The sequence below is a fragment of the Amaranthus tricolor genome, chromosome 5 (genome assembly GCF_026212465.1).
Source record: "Amaranthus tricolor cultivar Red isolate AtriRed21 chromosome 5, ASM2621246v1, whole genome shotgun sequence".
In the NCBI taxonomy this organism is placed as follows: domain Eukaryota; kingdom Viridiplantae; phylum Streptophyta; class Magnoliopsida; order Caryophyllales; family Amaranthaceae; genus Amaranthus; species Amaranthus tricolor.
In genome coordinates, this window is record NC_080051.1 from 23,461,470 (window position 1) to 23,488,595 (window position 27,126).

The 27,126-nt window shown below is 32.8% G+C and overlaps 3 protein-coding genes across 3 annotated transcripts; 2 read left to right on the top strand and 1 right to left on the bottom strand.

Moving 5' to 3' along the window:
* The first annotated feature begins 7,139 nt into the window (after window positions 1-7,139).
* Window positions 7,140-7,595, top strand: LOC130813876 (uncharacterized). Its single transcript, XM_057679777.1, has one exon. It carries the CDS (start codon window positions 7,274-7,276, stop codon window positions 7,448-7,450), a length of 177 nt encoding a protein of 58 aa, XP_057535760.1. The 5' UTR covers window positions 7,140-7,273; the 3' UTR covers window positions 7,451-7,595.
* Window positions 7,596-16,097: 8,502 nt separating this feature from the next.
* On the top strand, window positions 16,098-19,198 carry LOC130813208 (reticulon-like protein B23). The gene is made up of 4 exons (XM_057678983.1): window positions 16,098-16,417; window positions 16,941-17,082; window positions 17,441-17,510; window positions 18,475-19,198. The coding sequence occupies exons 1-4, from the start codon at window positions 16,218-16,220 to the stop codon at window positions 18,582-18,584; spliced, it is 522 nt and encodes a 173-aa protein (XP_057534966.1). The 5' UTR covers window positions 16,098-16,217; the 3' UTR covers window positions 18,585-19,198.
* A 192-nt stretch (window positions 19,199-19,390) lies between these two features.
* LOC130813207 (probable mitochondrial adenine nucleotide transporter BTL1) lies at window positions 19,391-23,477 on the bottom strand. Its single transcript, XM_057678982.1, has 6 exons — window positions 23,001-23,477; window positions 22,655-22,780; window positions 21,901-21,995; window positions 20,574-20,907; window positions 20,242-20,479; window positions 19,391-19,993 (listed from the first exon to the last, which is right to left on the bottom strand). Exons 1-6 carry the CDS (start codon window positions 23,022-23,024, stop codon window positions 19,743-19,745), a joined length of 1,068 nt encoding a protein of 355 aa, XP_057534965.1. The 5' UTR covers window positions 23,025-23,477; the 3' UTR covers window positions 19,391-19,742.
* Window positions 23,478-27,126: the final 3,649 nt, after the last annotated feature.

Sequence of the window (27,126 nt, forward strand, 5' to 3'; positions counted from 1 at the left end):
ATGAGAACCAATTTGAATGACAAAAAAGTGTCATTTTTGTATTATAAAAAGGTGTTACTTTTAGGCAAACTTTTTTTGAAAAAAAAAAGATACTTTTAAGGAAATAAGTGTTACTTTAAGAAAAAAGTTCGAAAAAAACTCACAAAAATGTGTGTGTATATATATATATATATATATATATATATATGTATATATATATATATATAAGAATCTGTTATGATGACTTAATTAAATTAACGACATGATTAGTTAATTACCTTTGTTATTAGCAGAAACAGCAAGATGCATTAGAGATTTGGCTTTCTTTAAACAAGCAAGAACATCATCTCTATACGGCATGAGCTGATCAAGCATGAAACGAACAAGCTCAACTAACTCCTTATTAACTGCAACATACAATGGACAATTCCCTTCTTTGTTCATAGCATAGGAGGAACGAGGGTACAACTTAACAATGTCCCTTACAATCATTTTCGCATCGACATATTCATATTCATATTTATACATTTCCAATGCTATATGAAGGGGAGTATTCCTTTTTTTATTATTATTCCACGACAAGACTTTTTTAACCATTCGTTGATCAGTACTTCCCTGAAGCCAGATGACCATGGCTTTAACTATGGTTAGTTTACCAGCTTTAAGAGCCGAATGTATTGGTAGATCTCCTAGCCAATTAGGTTGAACCATTAGTTGTGGCCATTGGTTTAGTATGTCGTTCATAACATCTTGTTGTCCCAAAATAGAAACAATATGAAGAGAATTATTCTTATTGTTTTCTATTTTTGTTATGGTTTCTTTAAACCCATTGAAATTTCCATTGGCTAGTAAGTGGTATAGCTTTGCATCTAACTCATCACAATTTTCCATGGCTTGCTAGGTGCCTACCTACTTCTACTTTCTTTGTTTAATGTGAGTTATGTATCCAAATTACCCCTTTTAAGGTATATATATATATACATACATATATATATATATATATATATATATATATATATATATATATATATATATATATAATTCTATCCATATTCCTTTTGACTTTGAAGTTTGAATCATATAACCCAAAAAAACTATCATATATTTGAGTCATATGGTGCAAATTCAAAGAGTCAGAGAGTAGTAACTATAATGTTGACTTTTATATAATCATGTACTTCCTCTGTTCTAAAATACTTGTCATGATTAATTACGATTATTCACTCTATTTATCATTCAAATTTATCTATTTTTGTGCACCTTTTCTCAAGCTTCCATTCAGAAGCTCATACTCCTTATTCTCTTCTTCATTCACTTAGTTACACTCCTTAACCCACACTCCTTAAATTTAATTTGACACCCTCTATTTTTGTGCACTAGGGTTATACAAGACCTAATCATATTATATTAAATCTAATAAGTAAGAAAAAATATAATTAATAATCTTAACTAAAACATCTAAACACATACTTTTATAATATTAAAATTTTATAATTTTTACTAGTGGTTCATAATTCTAATATATAAAAAATCAAATATAAGAAATAAAATACGAACTTGTGGTTTTGACCACAAATTGTAGATTTATTAAAAAAAATATATAGATAATGTAGAATTAATAAAACCAATTTGGCATAGTTGGTGGACCTAATTTAGAGAATTGACGTTATTTTGAAAACTAATGGAGTGCTAAATCTCAAACAATCGTCCAAAAGGATGATCTAGCTACCTGACTAAAAATATAAACACAAATTTTTAAATAACATAGTTTTATAATGAGATTATTTTTTTTGGTCGTAGTATATATTTATAATTTTAAAGTTAAAGTGGTCAATTAGAAAAATTAACTAATTGTCTATTTATTTAGACCCCTCTTATGATGAAATGGTATCGTTTTTTGCTTTTGGTTTTATATTTTTTGTAAGTACAAGTCAAATTTTTTTTCAATTTAAGGTTTTTTAGGGTTTTTAATGTAGAAGGTGAATGGATTTTGATTATTTATCTTATTATTGAATGTTTTTCTCATTCATCCCTTAGTGGTAAAGAAATTTATGTAACAATGTTAAACTTTTGAAATGAACAATTTTGAATTGGGACTTTTTTTGCAAATTTTAATTTATTTGTAAAATTATAATATCATGCGATTTGATCCTATAGATTTAACCTTATCCTTGATCGTTTAGCTTTCAAGCAGGATATGGTACACTTATGTTTTATATGTATTTTCTCATTTTATTCTGAGTTTTAGGGACCTTTGATGGCTTTTATATATGTTTTCCACTCGAATTCACTTTTATTTTGAAAGTTTGGTCTTTACAAGTGTAGTAGTTGTGTTGAAAAGAGAGAAAACTAAGCTTAGTAGAGCCGTCAAAGAAGCCCAAAAATTTTTGGATGGATACATTATGAAATATGAGAAATTAGGCAAGTTTACACGATCAGCTATGAAAAACTCGGTAGGGTATTCTCATTAGGCAAAGCATTTAAAGACAAAATCTAATACTCGATCACTTCTTGCTCCTAACATTTGATATACAAGTCAGATTGATCTAAGACTAGTAGCATTGAAAACTAGACATCAAACTGTTTCACATCATAGTCAAACTAATTGGTAAAATCAGTTAATTGAATTAGTCACTATACTCAACTATTATCTATCGATTATTTACCAAACACTCAAAATTTGTTTTCTATGTTGTTGTTTTCCCAAACGCCAATAAAAGTAGTTTTAAGAACTAATACTTTATTGGCAAAGCTAAATCTAATTAACTTGTATTTTAAAAACGAAAATTAAAAATAAAGCAATTTTTAACAATATCAATCTAAATAACAAAATCGTAGTGAGCAATTGATTTGGCTTGTTTAGAGTCAGTGTTTGAAAAGGTAAATTAAAGGTAAACCGCAAGACTTTTTAAGAGACATGCAGAGGCTCACATCACAAATATTGGACATATTACTTGTACACGCTTCAATCTTTATTTTACGCGTTGGTTACATCACAAATTCACTACTATCAATAACTTCCAAATATAGCACTCATTGTCTCTACTTTTACAACTATAAAAGTCAACCAAGAATAGAATTCAAAGTCAATTCAATCATTTTAGTTTGTTAATATTGCTACAAACATAAAATTTAATAAATAAAAAGAATAAAGTGAAAAAAAAGTGTATAATTTATTGAAAAGTTAAATTAAATATTTTTTCAAGAAAATTTTTTAAAAGTGTATGGGTCATGCCAAAAAATAATACTCCTTTTATTTCCTAATGTTTTTCCCGTTTAAAATATTCTACTTTGAAGAGATAAATTTAATTAAGATTTTTAAGACATATATAGATAATACAATATATCTTAGTGTGATCGCATTAGATTCATTTTAATGTATACTTTTTATTATATATTTTTTATAATTTTTAATGATGCATATTGAAAGATATTAAGATTTAAAATTTACTTTGAAAATTATGCAAAAAGTAAATGAGAAAAACAAAAAAGAATGAAGGGAGTAGCAAGTCTTACAAGAAACCATCTTACATTGAGAGTGAGATCACTCATACAAGACTAGCCCAATTGGCCCAATTTTGATTTCTTACAATTAATGATAACTGATACATTTAAGGTCAAAATTGATGCAATTAAAAAGTTATATCTTATAACTTATCATTTATAATTTATTACTTAAAGGTAAAAATTAATCACTTTAACATTATAATTAATCTCTTTAGGATTATAATGAACTCGTTTAAGATTATAAGCTTTGATTTGATCACTTTAACATTAAATTTGAAACAAGAAAAGAGTATCAGTGTGTGTATATATACATATATATATATATATATATATATATATATATATATATATATATATATATATATATATATATATGTATTTTAGTTTGCTTAAATTGTTAAGAATTAAAAGAGAATCATTCAAACAACTGAACAAGTTTGAATTGTACGAAGCACAATAAAAAAACATACTTGGATGATAATTCAAAAGAGACTAAAGGAATGATGAAAACAATTTTATAAAAGTAAATATGATAACTTTCAAGAAACCAATTCAAATTGATGGTTAAAGTCCCAATATATTGATAGAAAAGAAACTAATTTTGATGGTTAAAGACAATTTTGTAATATTTTAATGTGAGTAAGGGTAATGTGGTAATATAAAAATGCCATAAATAGAAATATGTTTAATAGTGTGACTCAACCCTATTTGAAAATATGACTAATAAGGAGAATAGGAGGAAGTATAATATATCATGTTCTTTCACACAAGAGCCCATAGGGAAATTCAAACATGTAACCTCTTATGGCTAATAGTTTTACTTAAAAGGAGGGGTAGATGAGATTCAAATATGTGACATGGGCTTCTAATGATACAATGTCTAAAAATTAATGGATATGTTATATTATTTTATAATACAACTAGTATACGAACTCGTTCAATGCACGAAGTTTTAGTATGTACCTATAAATAAAAATTTTAAAGGAAGATGCAATTGTCGAGGAATGATGCGGTTTTTGATCATGGTCAGCTTCTTCCGTTTTTTTACTGTCGAAGATCTATGGATTGGGTGAAGGATTATCACAAGGTTCTCTCTTTGGATCATGCTAGTATTTGGTCTGCTAGGGAGCATGCTTCTTGGAATGGGTGTTATCAAAATTAATTTTGATGGTGCTTTATCCGGGGATAAGGAGAAGCAGGGTTCTGACTGTGGCTCGTTATTTTTGTGGGGTCTTTTAAAGCTGGTTCGAAGTCAGCTTGGCTGGGTGATTCCGTTGAGGTGGTTGAAGTTCAGGCTTTATTAAGGACGTCGTTGATTTGTAGAGATAAGGGCTGGCAGTGTGTGGTGGTTGAAGGCGACTGCAGGAATATTACTAATGCTTTGAACAACAAAAGCAAACGGTGTTTCCATGTTTAGTCCATTATTGACAACTGCTTGTATTCAGTGTCGTTCCTGATAATGTTTGGACTTTAGGCGAAACATAAAATAGGGCCCTTGTATAAATAAAGTTTCGGTTCTATGATCTCCAACTATGCATTATATAATTTCTCTTTTTATCTATCACAATAATGTCAAATAAATGTACAAATTGGGTTGGGCCCTAAGCGGTTGCACCTCAAAACTACTCTTAGGAACGGGCCTACTTGTATTTGGAAAATTGTTTTAGCTCCTTATCTTTTCAATTTTGTTATAGAGAGTGTAATGGGGTGGCTCATAGTTTGGCTAGATGGGTCGTTTTCGGTTGTTGTGACGAGGTGTGGGGTTCATGTTGCACCATCTTGGTTGGAGGATGCTTTGTATTTTGATTTAGTTCAATCTTATGCTTAGCCTTCCTTTCCTTTCAAAAAAAAATAAAAAATAAAAAATAAAAAAAGAAAAATGCAATTGCATATTATAGTGAACATGATTTGAATATCCAATAATCACATTTTAACATGTAAAAATGCTTTCTTTTAGCAAAGGTCTAAAAAAATCGTCATTTGCAATTTTTTTGTTCTTTTTGAAAACTTACCTTTAATACTTAAAATCATAATTAATATAATAAAATCTTTTGAATATCAGAGAATCACATTTGAACCTGTAAAAATGCTCCATTCGGCAAAACTCTATAAAATCGTCATATAGAATCTTTTCATTTTTTATAGTATTGTATGATTATATATCTGTAAAATGCTCTATTTGGAAAAACTCTATAAAATCATCATTTAGAATTGTTTTCAGTTTTTTATAGTATTGTTGTGATACCCCAGATTCAGCTTGAAAAATAACTGATAGACTATTCATAACTACAAGGTGCATTTTCTTTTTTAGGGAGCCCATCCACTAAGAACTCCACAATTAAGTGTGTTTCGTGAGGAGTAATCTTATGATGGGTGAATTCCTGGGAAGTTTTCCCAAGTGCGCATGAGTGAGGCCATAGTGCGCTAGAAAGACTTGTGTTGGTCTGTGGGGCTGGTCTACAGTCTCCATGAGTAATCACCGGCGATCCAAGGGGCCGGGGTATTACAAATTTACAATTGTATGATCATATTTGAACTTGTAAAAATGTTCCATTTGGCAACATTCTATAAAATCGTAACTTGAAATTTTTTCAGTTTTTTATAGGATTGTATGATCTGATGATATGATTGTATGATTTGATCTAATAATTTTTTTAAAACTTACCTTTAATACTTTTCTTGAATAAATTATTCAAATTATAATAATATTGAATATATAATATATTTTAAAGTCTTAACAAAAAATTTAAAACAATAATTATAACTCTGATATTTTATATACTCTATTATTGAGCAGAAACAACTCCAATAAGGACTTTAGCCTTCTACACCTTATATAGAGCAGGAACAACTTCAATAATGACGTTTATTTTATTTTTTATTGTTTTTTTCAAAACCTATAACATTATCAGTCTTTTGTTCATTGTTAGTTACAACAAAGTACAACTAGTTTCTTGAGAGATCATTTCTTTAAGAGATGTATCTCAAGTTCAGCCCATTAAAGATTAATGTCTACTCACTGTATTCTTATTGCCTACTTACATTATCCTTAATGCCTACTTAGATAACCTTAATGCCTATATTTCAATATCTTAAATGTCTAATTACATCATTCTTAACGCCTACTTACAATATTTTAAAAAACATATAATGGTCCGATCCGATTAGAGATGGTCTCTCACAAGAATTTGTGATAAAGGTACGGTAACTTTTTTTCTTGTACATTGTTAATAATAGCGAACAAACCTGACCTTAAACTTTGACATAGAAACGCTTATTTTCAAAATTAAAATTTTCCAAAATTTATTTTGCGAAGAGAAGTTCTTAGTAAATAACAATTATTTGTGAAGTTAACAAATCACCCTTATATGGTAGAATTTGATAAGACGAAAATTTAATTATTTTAATTTATTTTTTTAATTTTTTTAATTTTATTATTATTATTATTATTATTATTATTATTATTATTATTATTATTTTGGTGATTTATAAATCATTTAATTTTTTGTTTTACCGTAAGTCCTGGAAATTTCAACAGAGAATTGACGAGCCGGACCGGCAAGTCATCAGACGGCAATCAGGAAACTTCTCTAATTATTGTTCAGGAGTAAGGAATACATTTTTTTCTTGCTTGGGAGAGGGGAAATCCATTTTTCTTCTTGCTTGAGAGAGGGGAAATCCATTTTTCTCATCTTAATATAAAACCAAACCCTAATTTTATTTACAACATTTTTTGTATGTTCCCAAATTCTTTCTTTGAAACCCTAACTCAAAATTCCTCATCAACATGGCGGGTATAATCAAATCCAGCTTCTCATTCATGGTGGGAACAGTTTTTGGTGTTTATGTTGCTCAGAATTACAACGTCCCCAACATTAGGAAACTTGCTGATACCGGTATGGCCATGTTCAAGCACCTTGAAGAAACATATCGCAAGCCTAAAAAGCCTGGTGACGATCAGTGATTGGTTTGTATTTAAAATTTTGGTTTTGGAATTTATACGAATTAGTTCTTCATATTGTTACTGGAAACTATTTTATAATTGTAGAATTTTGGGGCTTTCACTATTTTATAATTAGTAAGAATATAGAGGTCTAATTTATGTACTGGATCGATTTCGGCTATTAATTATGATGGATTGTTCTCCTCTTTGTACAATCTGTTCAAAAATTTTCCACTTTCTGATTTTTCTGTTCGATCAGCTCTGAGATTGCTGCTGTGCTTGATGGTGTATTTATTAGTCTAAATTGATCCCTATTTGCTAGTGAAAGAATTGCAATGAGTTTTTACTTGAATTCGCTGTTGTCCTGCTTCTCTCTTGCTCCCCCATACTTAATGTGGAAATTTGTTGAGACGATCTGGTTATATCTTCCTTTTACTGATGCATTGATCTGCTGTTTGTGAACTCAGATTGTTGATAGTATTTGATTCTTTATAGAACATTTACTTCGAAGAATGTTTGACAATATGATGTCTTGCTTTATGTTAGTTGGTTGTAGTTCCATGGTGGATCTATTGACTTCTTTTGTTAAACACAAATGGAATGAATGACCCTTTTCTTTTACTAAATTTGTACATAACATTTTGTGGAGCAATTTAATTTGATGGAGTACCAACCCCATTGGGGTACTGGAGTTTGGACTCATTTTTTCTGAGTAGGCTTTAGGAGATTTGCTACATTTTAGAAACTTGTGTATTTGGAAAGTAATATCTAAAGTTTCTGAAATTAAGTTGTTCTTGAGACACTCTTGAGTTTCCCTATGTATGTTTTGAGTCAATCCCTCAGATCAGTCTGCGTAAATAGTTGAAAGGACATTTAAACAGACCAGCTTAAGATAGGGAGTAGCAGTACTGGTATATAGTTGCGCTTGCACACAATGGGCCAAGGGGGATGCAGGATGCAGCCTGCAGGGGTAATTAAATGTTCCTAGCAATTGAAGGGAGAGTTGCTGGCTGTTGTTACACTTGCACCCAACTAATACAGATATAGATTAAGATAGATCTGGAAAGAACGAACAAGTGCTCATCATTTTCCAGTGATCCTATGATAACACAGTTCTAATTGTTGCTATTGTATTTTGCACGCTCTAAGACTGAAGAATCTAGGTTCATTACTTACAGTAAGACACTTTTTTCAAATGCTTGGATAACATTGGTAGAGGAATGTAATTGTAGGCATCAAATTAAAAGAAGCCGAAAGTAGAGCAATACATGTGCTAGGTGGCTCACATTTTGCCACTTTCTTTGAGTTCATGGCTTCTATTCCACCATAATTTCAGGCACGGGGAGTTTTTTACTGTCATTTTGTGTAATTTCAAAAATACTTAAGACTTGGTAACCGGAAACAAAGCAAGACTAAGGCTATTAAACAGATATGATATTCAGTGGTTTGGCTACATATTCAAATGGAACAAAAGAGAACCATTCACCCATAAGCATTGGTACTGCAGATCAAGGTTGATGCCGATTTTCTAACAACTGAAAGGAAACTACGATGATAATGACATAATTTGTTTGGTGAATGAGTGGTTTCGGATGAACTTCGTAACATTTGATTTCCCTTGGAGTCGTAAGGGGCTGGGGCTGGGGCTGGGATAGGGGAAAAGAGGGTGTGGGTTAGGGGCTGGGAAGGAGGAGGTAGGAGTTGGAAGGAAATTTTTTATTATTGAATTTAGTTTATTAAAAAAAATTTAAAAATTTTAATCATAAAACAAAAACTTATAAAGATACTCAATGAGGTATGATTTTTTAAATGGAATTTGCTACGGTTTTTTATTTTTTTATAAAGTTAAAATCTTGTTATCGTGTGCAAGAATAAACTGTATTGTCAAATTTTTTTACTATAACATAGAATTTTCTGTTTTGACTGATAGTTGTTATGCTAACTTTTTAACTCTACTAGTGAGTAGTAATAGATTACTGATGCGATATTACATGTTACTATACAAGGTCAAGGACAGAGCAAAATTTGGTAGTTTGGGGCTTGAAAATAAATACTCCGTCCTTTTCACCTTAAGAGTTCCATTTGACTTTTTACGGATTTTAAGGAGAGTCAAAAGTGGGACCCTAAGGGTAGGAAAAAGAGTGGTATTATGAGTTTTTTAATGTAAGGAAGGAAAATTAGTATTGGTAATGGTGGGTATAATTAAAAATAGGATAAAGTTACTACGGGCATAAAAGTCAAAAATCTATACCAAAAATAAAAATGGGACAATTAAGGTGACTTGACAACAAAAGGAAATGGGACACATAAGCTGAATAGGAGGGAGTATAAAGTAGAGGTAGTGTACATTATTAGATTTGAGGTGGCTTAATTTAAGGAGTCATGTGTAGTCAAATAAGAATGTTGTATATGGAAACTTAAAAAAATAATTTGGAAAGTAATATCTAAAGTTTCTAGAGAAATAAAAAATTCCAAAACACTTTTGATTTATCTAAACTCTCCCTTTTTCTTTTGAACCCAGATTATACATTTGGTAAATTAAAGCTTGTTTCCGTATTATTAGGTGTAATCATATAATCAACATAAATTAAAACAGTTCAATTCTAATCAACAATATTTAAGGAAAGAAAATTTGAATTCAAATAAATACTCCTAATTTATGAATATAAATTAATACATATTTAAGTAATTTAAAAAAGTAATAGTATATGCTTATTTTACGAAAGATATCTTAATTGTGGTGATATCACAACCAGAATAATGACTATTTGACATTGACATCTCTGTTCATTTTTGCTCTGAAAATAATAAAAGCAGTAGTTAGACAGAACTCTAGATACAAAATGGAGTTTAGCAATTTTTGTGAAATTTAAAATTGATTGTGTTAAAAGGTAAGGAGAAAAGTAATATAAGGGATTGATGTATGATTCGTATGTATCAATGTATTCACCTTACTATTACAATACATGAGTAATTCTTTTTATACTAATCAATAGAACACTGTTCAAGTACTGGTTGATACTGTAGAAGAGGATTGAATTGCAACGTTCAATGCATTCACAATCTTATCTACTCCTAACAGATTGAATTTTTTTCATTGGGATTTGATTGTATCAATAATTGCATTCACATTATACTTTACATTCAATGAAAATTTGAAAAAAAAAGACGTTTTAATAATTTTATTCAAAAAACAAGTTTCGTTCAAACTTTTTTCCCAAAATAAGCGTCCTTGAATCCAAAGTTAGGCTTGGTGTATACTCGCTCTTACTAACGACGAATTAAAAGAAATGGTCAAAAAATTAGTCAAGGGTAAAGTCGCTGTTACTAACAGCGACTTAAGGGGTTGATTGGTCAATTGTTAAGTCGCTGTTAGTAACAGCGACCTTATGCTTGACCAGGTTTGACCAGGTTTGTTGTTGTTCGCTGTTACTAACAACGAACAAATGTTTGACTTTTATTGACTTTTTTGTATGATTTAAACTAGCCGTTGTAAAATTGAAAAATAGTCGTTATAAAGTTGAAAATAGTCGTTGTTATTAAATAACTCCATCATTTCCCCACTTCATTGTATCCAAACTCCATCATTCTTGTTCTAGTTAATCGATTTTTGAAGGTAACATAAAGTATTATGTTAGTATTATTCTCAATTTATAAATTTTAATATTATTTTTGAATGTTTACTTATGTTACTATATCATATGTGTTCCGTAGATGTCACAGGAGCATTCTATTGAAGAGCTTTGTGATTGTGGTTATGAAGTTGAGATTAATACAGAATGGAGCGACATCGATCCTGGCTGTGATTTTGTTGCTTGTCCATTCTACTTCGATGAAGGATTCGGTTGCACATACTTTAGATGGATTGCTCCGGAGGGTACCAAATGGCTTGAAAAAGAAAAACAAGAGCTTAAAGATGAGGTATTTAATCTCAAGAAACGGATAGATGATGTGGCACATAGGAACGAAGAGACTGAAAGGATTATGAGAAAGTTTAATAAGCAATCTTAGTTAGCGGCGGTGGTTTAACTTAACGAATGAACTATGTAATTTGATATGGATTCGTTGAACATGAATGAAATTGTGTTGAATTTTCGAGAGCATTTTTCCTATTTGAATATGATTGTTTGTTTGGTTTTGATTAAATTCATACTTAATTTTTGGCGGAATGATTCATCGCCGAAAACTCTGAATAATTAACATCATTTCATTCATAATAAACATGTGATAATACGATAAACATATATACTCATCTACATATATATTACAAAATATGCACAATAATCCACATGTTACAAATATTCAATATATACAAAACGTTACTAATGTTTAATATATAAAAACAGTATACTAATGCTAATCCTCCTCCTGTACCCTGTCTAACTGTGACGGTTTATGACGCCTCCTACAATAGTAAGAGGTGGTCGCATAACGCTCGGGTAGGGGAGGTGATTGATACTGGGATGATTCAGCACCATGTGAGGACCCAGCACCATAGTCGGGGCACGTTAAGTCTACCTCCTCAAGATGAACGTCAGGCACAACGACTTCTGGAATGAAGTGCTAAAACTATGTCCCTAGGAGTATGCCCGCATGTCTATCAGAAATAACACATAAACCTGGACTATGCATCACATGCTTACGAATACACGCCATAAACCAAGACCACGCAGCTATGCATTCCTTCTCTACCAAAGCAAAGGAAAGCGGGAAGATTCCCTTGTTCCCATCTTGAGCAATCGCAATCAGTAATGTATGGCAATACTTACCGTACAAGTGTGTTCCGCCAATGGAAATAAGGGGTTTGCAATACTTGAACTCCTAAATACTAGGTTTAAAAGCCCAAAACACACGTTGGAAAGTTCTAATACTAGGACGGACGTACACACCAACATCATTATTTTCCTTAAAGAACCACTCTACTACAGTCCCTGAGTTAGAAACTTGCATTGCTTTCAAGAAGCGTGGAAGAAGAGGATAAGAGTCTTCCCATGTCCCATAGATGGAGAGAAGGGTTTGCTGTTTAGCACACCATACCCGCTTATAGGTCACTTCGACACAAAATTGGTCTTTCACCATTTGTCGCAGCACAGAGACCTTAATTGATGGGTCTTCGACAATACAATTTCTAATAACATTGTTAATCACGGAAGATGTCAAATGAATGTGTCCAGCTGACACATTTTCAGTACTTAATACAAAACCCTCATGCTTCCCTTTATATGTAACAATTTCCCATGTAGATGAATAGGAGCTCTTCCTAGCCCTTAGCCTCCAAGCACACCCCTTCTTACACTTCAAGGTAAGCACGGTTTGATTTGAAGTCTCAGTTCGGTACTCAACGTTCCTACAAATATGATACAATCTAACAACGTCCAACAAGGCATCCTTGTTAACAAACATCAGACCCTTTTGAAACTCTCCTTCATCGGTGTAGGTTGTATCACATGCCCAAGACCTCCAAGAGTTGTCCTCAACGTGTTCATCTAGAAGGGGAACTAGTGCATAAGGTGTAGGAGCAACGATTGTTGGAATGTTGCCTAAGGTCATGTCATTAGCTAGAGCCTCCTCATCAACACTCACATCGTCCTCAGAAGGAGCTTCAACGAATTCATTACTCTCACTATTAACATCATCCCAAGGCTCATTTGTATCTTCTAAGTTCAAAGTATCATCATTTGAGACTTGAATTTGAAGTTGATTGGGTTCATTAGAAGGAGAAGAAGAAGATGGCATAATGAGATTTTGGGTTTCTTGGGTAGAGAAAGGCGTAGGAGAAGGAGCAGAAGAAGTTACATTCAGGAATGCATTTGTTTCTACAACATTGACATCTTGATTCCCTAAGGGTACCTCTTCTAAATATAACTCTAAAGAAGGAATAAAGGTAGACTTTGAATACTTCCTACATTGCATCTATAGCCTCCTCATCCTCAACCGAAAGAGCTAACAATTCTGCATTCATATTGTATTTAAAACTTACATTAACAGTACTTCTTGTAGTGTCAATGCCAATCTTAGAGCATATAAGATGTTTAAATTCATTCAAATCCATGTTTGAGTTGCATGCAAGCAGTTTACGTCTTCCCCCAACATACTTAACATTGTTACTACTTGATCGAATTGAACCATTCCAAAAACATACAACAGTCACACGAAATGAAGCCATTTCTACAACACTACGTACAAAATCAACATCACCATCAAGTTCATAAGAAAGCAAGTACATTGTTCAACAACCCTCACAACTAGAGTTCACAACATTCATAACAACACTTAAAAACAAGGCACATTGATTATTGACTGCATAAATATATATATAATTTACAAATTTAGGGTTTGCGTTCAAACATTCTCTACATTAAATTCAAACATTTTCTACATTAAATTCATGAACAAACAACCTCATTATGAAGATCATGGCAAATAACAACTACATTTGACATATTTATAGAGTTTAAGTGTAAATGACCACTATAAATGACATACTTTTTAAAAACAAAAATAACTAAAAATTTTCTAATAAAAAGGTACCTTATTAAGCTGTAGATCACCAACGAGTAGTAATTTGCAAGTTTATGAACCTGCATTTAATTGAAAGTTCATAAAGAAATATAAACCTTAATTTTCGAGAAAAGAAAAAAAAACAAAAAAATTATTACCTGAAGTGAATGTAAGAAGATGACAAAACTAATTAGTATTAGGAACTTGGAATTTGATGAGAGTAATTGAAGGATTGAAGTTGATTTTAATGGTGGAAAAAAGAGGGAGATTTTCGTGGATTAGGGCTGTGAAACGAAGTAATGTGAAATGAGGAAGGAGGAAGAAGACTGCTGTATTTAGGCACGCATAAGGTCGCTGTTACTAACAACGACTTTACAGTTGACCAGTCAACCCTTTAAGTCGCTGTTAGTAACAGCGACTTTACCCTTGACTAATTTTTTGACCATTTCTTTTAATTCGCTGTTAATAAGAGCGACTATACACCAAGCCTAGCTTTTGAGCCAAGGACGCTTATTTTGGGAAAAAAGTTTAAACGAAGCTTGTTTTTTAAATAAAGTCAAAAACATCTTATTTTTTGCAAATTTTCACATCCAATTCTCTATTCTAAAATTTAATCTAAAATTGATACATTAGATTATCACTTTTTTATAGAAAAATTTGAACTTGATAAAATATAATAGTATTTGAATTAAATTTTAAAAATTTCATTTTAATAATAATAAGGAAAAATTATTTCTAAAAAGTCAACCTTTTGGCCATCCACAAATAAAGGGCCAACATTTCATTTATTTTTTAAAAATCCAACCTTTTACTCATTTATTTTTTAAAAATCCAACATTTAACTCATTTTTGCAAAGAAAGAGTTTCCAAATAATGCTTACTAACTGTAACCGGTTAACCTTGATAATTCAAAAAAGTAAAAGAAATTAATATTTTAACCTAAACTCTTCACTTTCTCTGAAAATGTTCATTCAATGTCTTTATCTGTTTTCTCTCACACTCTTCATTCTCCCTGTTCGTTGAAGCTGCAAATGAGTGGGTGCAAATCTTCTTCTTGTGGACACAGTGTAAACTCGGGTAATGTTAAGATGTTATCCCAACTTAACGGAGAAATTAAGAACTGTCCGTAGGGAGCCAAACATAGGAGAGAAATTCTACTCTTGCCCAAATTGGCCAATAAGTTGATAAAGTTCCTTTGTATTTAAGTTGTTATTGTATAAAAGTGTTAATTTTGTTTTTATTTTTTTTTAGAATGGTGATTGTGTCCTTCTTTGAATGGAAAAAACAATTCAAATTTCTAGAAAATTTAGATGTAATGTTTTGGAAAATTGATAGAGCTAGAGGCACAATGTGGTATGCTGGATGAGAACATAAGGATCAACCTTAAGAGTGAAACCTAATCTATAAGCAAAATTCGAACAATTATCAGTCAAACAATGAAGTATCAATTGAGAATTTAAAGTTAATAATCTACTTTTGTTGTGATGTTTTTCTCGAAATCTCCTTTGTAATACCCAAGAAATAAAAGTTACCTTAAAATTGTGTTTAAACCTCCACTACAGAAATGCTAAAGGTTAGATTATTTTTGGTTAAAGAAGGTAATTGCATGTGTGAAGAAGAAGAGGAAGAAGAAGAAGAAGATGGTAAATAAGTCAAACTGATAGCTATGACTTGGTTGATATAGGAATTTAATAATTTTACCGATGACCAGTAAAATAACTCTTTCTTTGCAAAAATGAGCAAAAGGTTGGATTTTTATAAAATAAATGAAACGTTGGCCTTTTATTTGCAGATGGCCGAAAGGTTGGCTTTTAGAAATAATTTTTCCTAATAAATATCAATACTAATGTCCATTGCATGAGTTTCTATATTAGAAATTATATATAAGAAGATTTAAATTAAATTATATAAGTTGCTAAAAAAAATTAACTTACTGAATTTGGTCTTCTCTCATTTTATTATGTGAGCTATTTTTGTGAAAAAAACATATTTCGAAACAAAGAGTTCATATGCTAGTAATTTAATATGTTCGGCTCTTAAACACATAAATAGAGAATGTCTCATTGTGAGACTGTCTCACACAATAATTTGTGATAGTAATAATAACAATAGTATTAATTTATACTAGGAGTAGAACTTTATTTGTGCACAAGTTCAACATAAAAGACCTTTGAAAAAAAAAAGCTCAAAATATAAGAGGACGACTTTGAAAATAAAAGGTATCCTTTAAACAAAAAAACAGAAAAGACTAGGAAAATTATCTCAAGTTTTTAAGAGCAAATAAGCAATGGAAGAAGATGGGCATGAAAAGCAGCAATGGCAAGGACAAGGGGGAAAAGCAATAGTAATGTTGATAAGTGGAACATTGATTTACTACCATTGTACTTTCCGTAACTCTACTTTTCTCTCCCTTCTCTCCGATGTCTTCCTTGTCATCCTTTGCTCTCTCGCCATTCTCGGCCTCCTCTTTCGCCACTTCAATATTTCGTTAGTATTCTTTCTCTTTCCTTTTCTTGTTTTTTTTTCAATTAATTTCTTGATTTTTCTATTTCTTTCTAGGGTTCAATTATTTTCACAATTGGGTTTTGATTAAATCTGGATATACTTTTCTGAATTATGGGTCATCACTCAATTTCATAATTTGAAATTTTGAGTTCTATAATTTTCAAATTTTGAGTTCTAGGGTGCAATTACTTTCTCAATTGGGTATACTTTTCTGAATTAAGGATGATCACTTCAATTTTGAAATTTTGAAATTTTGACTCTTGAAATTTGTGCTTCCCGTGCTATGATTTTGAAATTTAGAAAATCTGAGTGCTATAATTTGTGCTTCCGTGCTATAACTTTGAAAACTTGAGCTCTAGCCTCTAGGGTTCAATTATTTTCTCAATTGGGTTTAATTCAAGTCTGAGTATATTTTTCTGAATTATGGGTGATGACTTCAATTTTGAAATTTTGATTTATATAATTTGTTTACCTTACTATATATAGGATTGATTATGAAATGCAGGGTTCCCGTGGATCCATTAGAGTGGCAGATTTCCCAAGACACTGCAAATGGGGTTTTCGCGTGTTTGGCCAATACAGTTGGGGCCGCTGAGTCTGTTCTTCGTGTCGCTGCGGCGGGTCATGATAAGAAGCTCTTTATTAGGGTATGAGTACTAATTTTTACACGAATAAACATTTATTTTCACTTATTTATATTGATGTGTGCAGTGTGTTCTATGAACGTTTTTTACTGCTTCTGTTTATGTTCATTGTGAGAATATGGGGGGAAATTAAGAATGAAGTGTGGAAAAACCTTATGGTAGAAGTACATTGTTAGAGGTGTTTGGTTGTTTCAAGAAATTTCTTGTTAGACTGACATTTTTTGGGCAACCATAAATTCCTATGAAGTGTAGAAATTTAATTACGAAGGGGGTGTTGAATGTTGATAACTTTCATTCTCTTATCAATTGTTTTTTTGGATCCCTCAATAATATGTACTTTCCCGTTTTATTCATCTTTCAGGTGGTTGTCAGTCTCTACCTTTTATCAGTTCTTGGAAGGCTGGTTTCTGGGGTTACAGTTGCTTATGCTGGTACCTTCTTTTACCTTTCATTTGGTATTATGTTCTTTAGTTGGTCGTGAACTCATGATGTGCCAAGTTAATGGTGGTTCTTTGTTGCAACTTTAAACTTGCATGCACGTTAGTCGGTTGAAGCTAAACATCATCATCATTATACCAATTGTATCCTGCTCATAGAAGCTATAATCAATGCCTGGGAAGCAATAGAAAACAGTAGACCATAACCTCAAGATAGAGGTTACAGCCAATGAGACTCTAGGCTCGAGAGAAGAAAATGTTCTGTTATACTCTTGCATTTTTATGAAGTGCAGTATCATTTTCTATGCGTCTTACGAGACCACTCGCGGGATAGTTGTACTCTTCAACTTTTCTGAACCACGAAAAGAAAGCACACAACGGTGTATACTCCCATGCCTACAAAAGGAAAGTGTCCCTAAAATCGCATGCAGTGATACTCTGACAAAATATACTCCCAACTCCTCAATAGAAATCCTTTTAACATACTAATCTTTTTGCTTCATGCGGCTATGTTGAAGCTTTCACATAATTCGCTAATCTCCTTGTAAATCGTAAATAGAAAAAAGCAAATTATTGTCGGTTTTGAACTATTCTTGGGCAAACTTGAGCGAATTACGTTTTCAAAAGGCAAATCAGCTAGTAAATTATGCTACTGTGTTGAAGATGGAATGTTTTCCAATCTATTCTAGTACTTCTATGTTGAAATGTACGTGATTCTCGTTATTTTAACATAAAATTAACTAAAATTTTCTTTCGGGTTCTTGTTTTGTATGGAAATGGACCTCTATACTCGATGGTGCATCAGCCTAACTCATTTTGCTTTGTCGTTTCTTTTTATATCACCTCGTTGTTTTCAATTGCTTATATTACTTGGCATTATTCGACCTTGATTTCAGTATCAGATATATGATGTGCTTTGCATTCATGGCTAACGGAGTTGTTTTGAATCTATATCCAGGTTTGTGTTTAATTTGTCTCTACATGTTTGTCGAGAGCTCACTGCCTCTCAGCAGTCGACTTTCTCAATATCTGTCGAGAAGAGAGAATGCTGGAGAGATCCAGGATTAGTACACAGCAAACTGATCCTCGGCTATAATCGTACATGAAGAAAATCAAATTATAATTATCAATTATTCAGGTGTACAAATTCTAATTGTCCTCGATCGTAATCACAATTTTGATTGATTAATAGATCCAAAGCAAGAACTCTAGATATTTGATCATCTGATTGCTCAATGTTAGCACGAGTTTGCAATTTTGCTTCTTCAATTTCACGTTCTTTGTTCTTACGGCCAGAAACTTGAAAACGGCATGTCCTCCTTTGATTTCAATAATCAATTCTTGTGCGCTAGCTAGATCATAGCTTAGTGAGTCGTTAAGAATGTTGGAAATCCAAGTTAGACCCCTTCATCATTGCTTGCTAAGAGCTCTTGTATCCAGCTTTCATCTCAGCCTTGTGAGCAGCCCTTCTGGTTCGTATTGTACGAGTGATGGAGTTTCTTGTTATATTCCTGTTATACAATATTTGCCTAAATTTTTAATTTGTTTTAAACGACTTGAAATTATACCAAACTTCAATCAAACTTAAACTTTCACCAAACTAAGCCCTAATCGAAATTTTAAACAAATACGACACATAATCAACTCGACTTAAACGTACTAGATTGATTTTGACCCGAATCATTCAGATCAAACACAAACCCGTCTTTTACTTGACTACGAACTTTCAAAACCGACATTGACAAAACTGAACTCTAATCAACCCAAATGTCATCTCTAACAATGCACCTACAACCTAAAGCCGATTGGAATGTGCTTCAAGAAACCATTCACAGCAAGCATTATAGGCAATTAACAAAAGCAAGCAAATTTTTTATGAAACAAAATTGTATTATCAGTCTACTACGATTCTTAATGAACATCAATACATCTACTTTTGCTAATAATTTCTTTTTTTTTTATTTAAAGTTGAGCTAGAAAATTCCTACATGCAGAATAAAAAAGAATTAAACCTTCTCAAACTCATGTCACGAGAATAAAAGAAACAGCTTTCAACCACTAAGCTAACCCATGATTCTCATCTTAATTCTTCTCTAATGTTGCACAGCCAAACATTATGGCTGTATTTGGAAGCGCAATAGCAAAAATCTGTTATAAACCAGCCAGCATAGTGGTATGTTAAATGTCGTCCCATTATAAAGAAGGGGACGAAAGATTTCATGTCGTTTAAAAATGGCGTTTTTCAACAAGAAGAATATCTTTCCAGGCTTCATAAAACATCCAGGTAATGCCCGAGTTTGGCATCACTTTAAAAGTGCTGGCGCCCCAACCTCTATACAGCCCCATTACGCCTTCTTCACGGACTACTTCTGCAAGCGCTGCAGCCATGTTTGGCGGGCATTTTCCTTGCAATGCTCCTACCATCAATCTTTTCCTAGCTACCTCAAGCGGGAAGCTAATCGTGCTTGCGGTAAGACCTAGTAAAAATATACAAACAGAATGATTATATGGGGGTGCTAATCATGCTTTCGGATCAAGAAAAACGCAACATCAAATAAATTTTGATCAACGAAAAGATGGGTAGAATCTAAGAAGTAATAAGCCACAATTCCATCTGTATTGGGCATGAACCCTCTCTCAAAAAATGACAAATACATAAGCAACTCGAGAGGAGCTTTAATCAATTTACTTGTATAAAAAATAAAATAAGGACTTAACGATTCACCTGAAATAGCTCCGATTAAAAGCAATTCTGCTCGGTTCAGTTTCTTCTTCTTATGTGCACCACAGTAAGACGTCTTCAATTTGTCGTACATAAAATAATAGCATGTACTATATGGGAGCATCCCGACAAGAGTTGGAGCAATGCCAGAATACAAGGCTTGAACACCACCATCTTTGTAAATTTTACCAAGTGCAACCGTTAAATTCGGGTAATCCTGAGGTCTGATGGTCAATCGATCCTGCCATGAAAAAGTCAAACATCAATGTTTTTGAAATCACTCCTACACATGATGAAAATCGTATAAGTACATGGTACGGTTTCAGTTCGAGTACCTTAACTACTTCAAGAGGATGACAGGCAAGTGTGCCAGCGATTCCAGCTGCAGCACCTGCCAAACCCACCGGGGACAGCCACGAGAGAGGAAGGCTTAAAGTAATGTCGCCAAATTGAATTTTGGGATCTCCATGACGATGCCATTTTTCTTGGCTTAATGTCATTGTTCGCTTGACCCACTCAAATGTTCCAAGTTCGATTGCCTGAGTAGGGATTATTCGCAGCATATTAATAGTATTTCCGGCCCAGAGACCTTGCCAACCCTGCTGATTAATGACCTCTAGGAAATTTCCGGGTATACTTTTGGAGCCAACGCCAACAACCATTCTTGTCCTGAAAGAAATTAAACGTGGAAAGAGGAAAAAAGTACGGACAGATTAGGTTCACGGTTCACCATTAATTTGAAACAATATGAAAGTCTTTATCAGTCAAAAACTTAGATGACTTAGATGACAATAACACATTAAACAGTCAAAAAGCTCCCCCGACACCGACATTTACAGACAACAGTCGACTACTATCGGAAATCGGAATGAGGTATACGCTTGTAAGCAGCACTAAATCAGCATTGTAGCAGGAAAAATAAATCTCTATTGAAGACTTCAACAGCTTTGATAAAGCAGCCATCGCCAATTCTAGTCATTTCCAACATCATGACTACGTTCACATAATTTATTAAGAATTGCAAGTAGGGGTGTTCATTCGGGTCATCGGTCGATTTCAGGTTAAGTGTTTTGGGTTGGTTCAAAATCAAGTCTTGTGTTCATATTGGTTTTTACATAATTATAAATCCATTTTTAAGTCGGGTCAAATTTAGTTCGGTTATAAGGTCAGGTGAATATGTCGGGTGAATAATAGCAACACAAAACTAAAGACATGAAAAGCTCATTAAAACTATAAGCATTGCCAGTACAAGCAGGCACCATTCCAACATGTAGAAGCAGCTGTTACACATCTATTTTTCGATCCCACAACCTTATCAACAAAAGGAAAGATAGCCTTCAAATTTAAGAATTTTGAAACAGAATGTATTTAGTTGATTGGACCATAGTGTAAAAATGCGGTAACGGTCACGATCACGATAACGAAACAGTAATGCGGTAATGTAAGTGATACGGTTATCATAACGCCTAAATATAGGTCGAAGCCATAAGATATCTCTTGATACAGCCTTAAGCGCAGTTTTTCCACACCATTACAACACGGGGAATATACGTTCGTTTATTTTGAAAAGCTTTACAATGCGGCTGGTGCGATGCGATGTGGCCTTATTTTTACACCATAGATTGGACACTAATGCAGATTATCCATAAGATATATACAAACCTGATAGTTTCAAGAGGTGCCAAAACAGCCTTGGTCATTGCCCCTGCCAGAGCACCACTGAGAAACTCGCCTACTTCTCTTTTTTTAAGAAACTCCTGAACCAAATCAGAGAAATCTTTCTATCAGGTACGGTACACATTGAATTGAATTGATAGACACTAAACCAGTTATGTGAATCGTAAAAAGAGAATTATGGTCAGTTTTGGCATAATTTTGCACCATTTAGAGCAAATTGCGAATTCCAAAACCGAGTTAGACGAATTGTGTTAAACTGTACCAATTGCCTACTTTGATCCAATAAATCCTCTTTCCACAATAACTTAATACCATATTAAAAAAAAAAAGATTATTTATAGCTAGTTCAAACACTGAATAACCAATAACCATATATTTTAGTCATTCATCCAACATTCCATCTAAGGTTGTGTTTGGCAATGTATTTCATTTCAAATTGCAAGTTTCAATTTGATAATGAGAATGTTTGAAAAGTAATTCTCCAATTCTCTACTTTTACTAATAAAAAGGGTGGAATTTGCTCAAATACAAATTTAAATTTTTTTTTTTTTGGTCTATTAAGTACTTAATTTAGTCAATTCTAAATTTCCTAATATAATCAACATACCCAAACATAGCAAAAATGAATTCTGATCGAAACACATTTGATCAGTTTGGCACGCATAACAAACCAAACACCCAAAAAAAAAATGCTTGAACAAATAAGACATAAAAACCAAGCAAAAGGCAAGAGATTTACCTTGAATGGTATGCTAATATCAGGAAGTTGTAATTTAAGATCCAAGTTCTGTTCTTTATTAATCCCCTTTTTTTCAGGGAGCATAACCACTCCATATACATCTCCAAAAACCAACTGCTTATTATTCTGCAAATTCAATTCCGAAACCATTTTATCACAATTTTTACAGAATTAAAACTCAAATCAACAAAAACCCAATTCAAAAAATTCAAAATAAAATATAAAAAACGGCAAGAAAAATTAAAATAAAATTAAAAAACGCAAAAGTCAAAATTTAAAAAAAAAAAAAAAAAAAAAAAAAAAAAAAAAAGTGAAGGAAAATAGATAGATAAATTGTGGGGCATACCTGAGAGGGAGATTTTTGGATCATTTGAGAAAGATTAAGATAGTTGGTAAGATATTTCTTTGGTTAATCCAATCCGGTGCAACTCTTGAAAAACAAGAGCAATGTCAAAAAGATAGAGACTTTTCCCCAAAAAACAAAAACTATTTGTTAGGGTTTACACTTTTCGGATTTAGTTATCATTGAATGTTCAAAACCCTGGAAAAGTTGGCGGTTGTTCAAGGATTTTGGCAGTGTTTTTTGTGGGACGGGCAGGAAAGCATAGAGCAAGTCTACCTTCTACTAAACCCTTTTTAGTATTTACTACTACAACTACTCAACTTGCTCCCTAGCGCGGCGCCATGGGTTTAGCATCATTTTTCTCTTTTTTTGGCTTTCACTTATTTTTTATTCTCACTTTGTTCTTTCACTTTTGTTTATTTAGGATTTTTTTTATTGAGATATTTTTGCACTTTTGTTTAGGAGTGATTTTGCCACCACTAGAATGTTGTTTGATTCTCTTGATCTTCAAAAGAATGTCTATAGGCATAGAATCATTCATGAATAGACAATTAATATTATAGTCTAATTGTTGCGACTTGTGAGAGACGGACTCTTAAAAAAACGGTTTTTTGTGGGTCGGACTATAATATTTTCAAAATATGGATTTCTTTTTATTTTCCTTTTCCCTTCGATTTGTTTAAGATTTCGAACTTGTTCAACACAAATAAAAATAATATGATGTACTTTAAGATTGGTTTAGCCTTTTAAGACAATTGGAAACCCAATGTAGATTGAAGACGCTCTTAAATTTTTCTTTTGTGTTACTTTTTTGACGAATGCATCATAAAATGTATATAAAGATACACAAAGAGATATGTCAAGTCTCACTGCACTCTTGGTGCTAGAATATAATCTGAATGATATATATTTATATGAATAATTAAATCAACAATAAAATAATAAGAGAATGAAAGTGTCTTACTTGCATTTTTTAGTGATCATGTATTCATGGAGAAATCGCATTTAATCATCATCTTCTTATGTGGCCATTAATTGCACAAATATGTAGTTTCATATGAATACACTTGTGTCAATAAAACGAAGTGTAGCATCACAAACAAATGCACAGGTGTGTTGCGTACCATAAATCTTCCAACATACCATAAATCTTCCAACAAGAACATGTGTTAATTCGTTTAACATGTTTACTAAAATAACAATAACATAAATTGAGATTTTATTTTTCAATTAAAACATCTTAAAACTTCACCTTTTTTATATAAATGTTTATACTTCTTCAAATAACTCTTCTCGTCCATTGAAATATTGATTTTTATTTAGATTGGGTGTAATTTAAATTGACACGTGCAATAAATAAGTGAAATCATTTGAGAATAATAAAAAATTGGGTTCATTTTAAGCGTATGGCAAAATAGATTGAATTATTAATATGAATATTTTTCTTATATTTTAATATTTTTGGTTATACTCCAAATTAAAAAAATATAAACCTAATTTTAATGTACTTGTGCATGGCACGAGTATTATATAGGAAAATTTATTCAGAATAATCCAACCTATTCACGATTTTCCTACAATAATCTCAACTATTGATTAACCATGAATAATCCCAACTATTGACTCACTTAACCTGTGTTGTTGTTGCTTTTGTTTTTACCGGTGCAGCAGGTAATTTTCTGCCCGTTAGTCGTCTTCCACCTTCTTCATTCCCTTTATATTTTGAAGACCTCCATTGATGGAGAAGCAGCAACAGCTTCTTAATCATTCATTTTTTTTAACTTTCCTTTTCCATCAAATTAATCCCTAATTTCTTTCATGAAAAGCATCACTTATTCCAATTGTTGTTCAAGTAGGAGTTCAATTCCAAGAGAAACCCCAAGATGTAATCATGGTGTGAATGCCAAACTACAAACTGCTAGAAATGGGTCGCGAAAATAGAACTTGCTAAATATGTAAATGCAAATTACATTCATCATTAACCTTACATATTAAATTTGTCCAAAAATACACACTGCATATTACATTCCCAAAAGCTCATAAGTGTTGGAATAAGTAGTTACATTACAGTCAAACTACTATCAAACTACACATTCATCATTGGTTTGTTGCAGATGCCTGAGTTACGATAATATTTTGTGTGGATTGACTTTCTTTTCGTGGTACCCCTTCCTCGTTGACTTACTGTTTCGATGGTAGTAACAGAACCATGTGTACTTTCTTTACTACGACTACCAGTCACAGAACCACCTCTACTTCCTTGACCTGTTTGAATCCTTCTACCACCTCTTCCTATTGCACCTGGATTTGCAGATAAATCATGATGGGATGGGCGCGATGGTTGTGACTGTGGTGTTGTAGGATTTGCTTCATGTCTTGGTCTTCCTCTACTTCTTTTCAATGTTAGTTCTTCATTTTCAACGGATTTGCCTTTTTCAGGGCACTTTCGTTTGTTGTGCGTAGTGGATTTACAAATGTCGCAGCTCATTTGCATGCCATATCTACTGAGCTTCCCTGGTTTCTTTGGGTCTTCATAAGGACTTTTTATTCTACTCTTTCTTGGTCTTCCAGGACCAATTTTTATTAGAGGTGGATCAATAGGCGCATTAACTTTAGGCCAATAACGCTGCCCTACACAAGGAGCTATGCTTCCTCCGTAAGCCCTTATGTATGCAGCTTTTGTGTAAGATTCATCCACATAGGACTCCACATCTCTATGCAAGTAACATATGGCAGCAACACCATGGCAACAAGGTATCCCTTTTAGATCCCATTTTCTACAAGTGCACGACCTTTTTTCGATGTCTACTTGCAAAACATCAATGTGATGAGCAATTTGGAAAACAGCAGGTGTTGATGGCAGTACAGTACAATTTGAAGTTTCTTCTTTCTCTTTGTCTAATAAAGCTAAAACTCCACTCCATTTAGTTGCACATTGTTCCTTCTTCGTAGCTAGTCTCTTCATTAACATAGTCCTAATGTCATCAAGCATGTCGATCAAGTGTTTTGATCTTGCGTGCATGATATAATTATTGAACGTTTCTGCCATGTTACTCAAAATCACATCACACTTGGAATCCACCTTCACATAAGCTCGACAGAATAGGTGCGGATTTGCAAGCTTAAACGCCTCGACAGCAAGAGGGTTTACCTTCTCCATATCACTAATTGCCTCGCAAAAATCAGCTTCATTGTAAGCTTTTGCACACCTCCAAAATAATAACTTCATTTCTTCACCCTTGAAAGACTTGTTCCAATTGGTGTATATATGCCTCGCACAATGTCTATGTTCGGCATTTGGTAGTTCAAGCTTTACAGCCCTTAAGATACTTTGCAATGTAATGTATGCACCAGAATATGCTATAATTAGTATATGTTGTAATGTAAACATAATGTGCAATGTAAACATAATGTGCATCAGTATATGGAATGATGTGCAGCAGTATATGCATCAGTTTAAGCTCAGAATGCAATGATGTGCAGCATCAGTTTAAGTAGACAGAATGCAATGATATGTTATATGTCAGTATACTAACCGGATGTTCATCTGAAATGATAGTCCATCCCGTGCCATTCGCATGTGGAACACATTTTTTAAGCTCAGCAAGGAACCACTGCCATGAATCATTATTTTCACCTTCAACCACAGCCCATACTAATGGATACATTTGCTCGTTCGGATCCCTTCCAACTGCACTAAGCAACATCCCACCCAAGAATGTTTTGATGAAACATCCATCAATGCACAAAACCCTCTTACATCCATTAATCCAACCTTCCTTAACACCTTCAAAACACACAAACAATCGTTGGAATGTAGGTGGCTTTGTCTTCTCATCGGTGACAACACAAAATTGGCTATTTGGGCTACTATTGTTCAAAGCTTGTATATAACTCATGAGTTTGCAATAATGTTGCTTCATTGAACCATGCAACTTTCTATGTGCGACATATTTAATCTTATAAGCAAAGCCTCTAGTAATAATTATTCTATATTTTTTCCTGACGATTTCAACAATTTCTGAAGATGGAATGTGCGATCTGCTTTTGAACAAGTCAAGTAACTCCTCAGCACACCAAGCGGCCTTAAACTGCCTATTGGAATCCATATTCCTCTGACATGTATGTG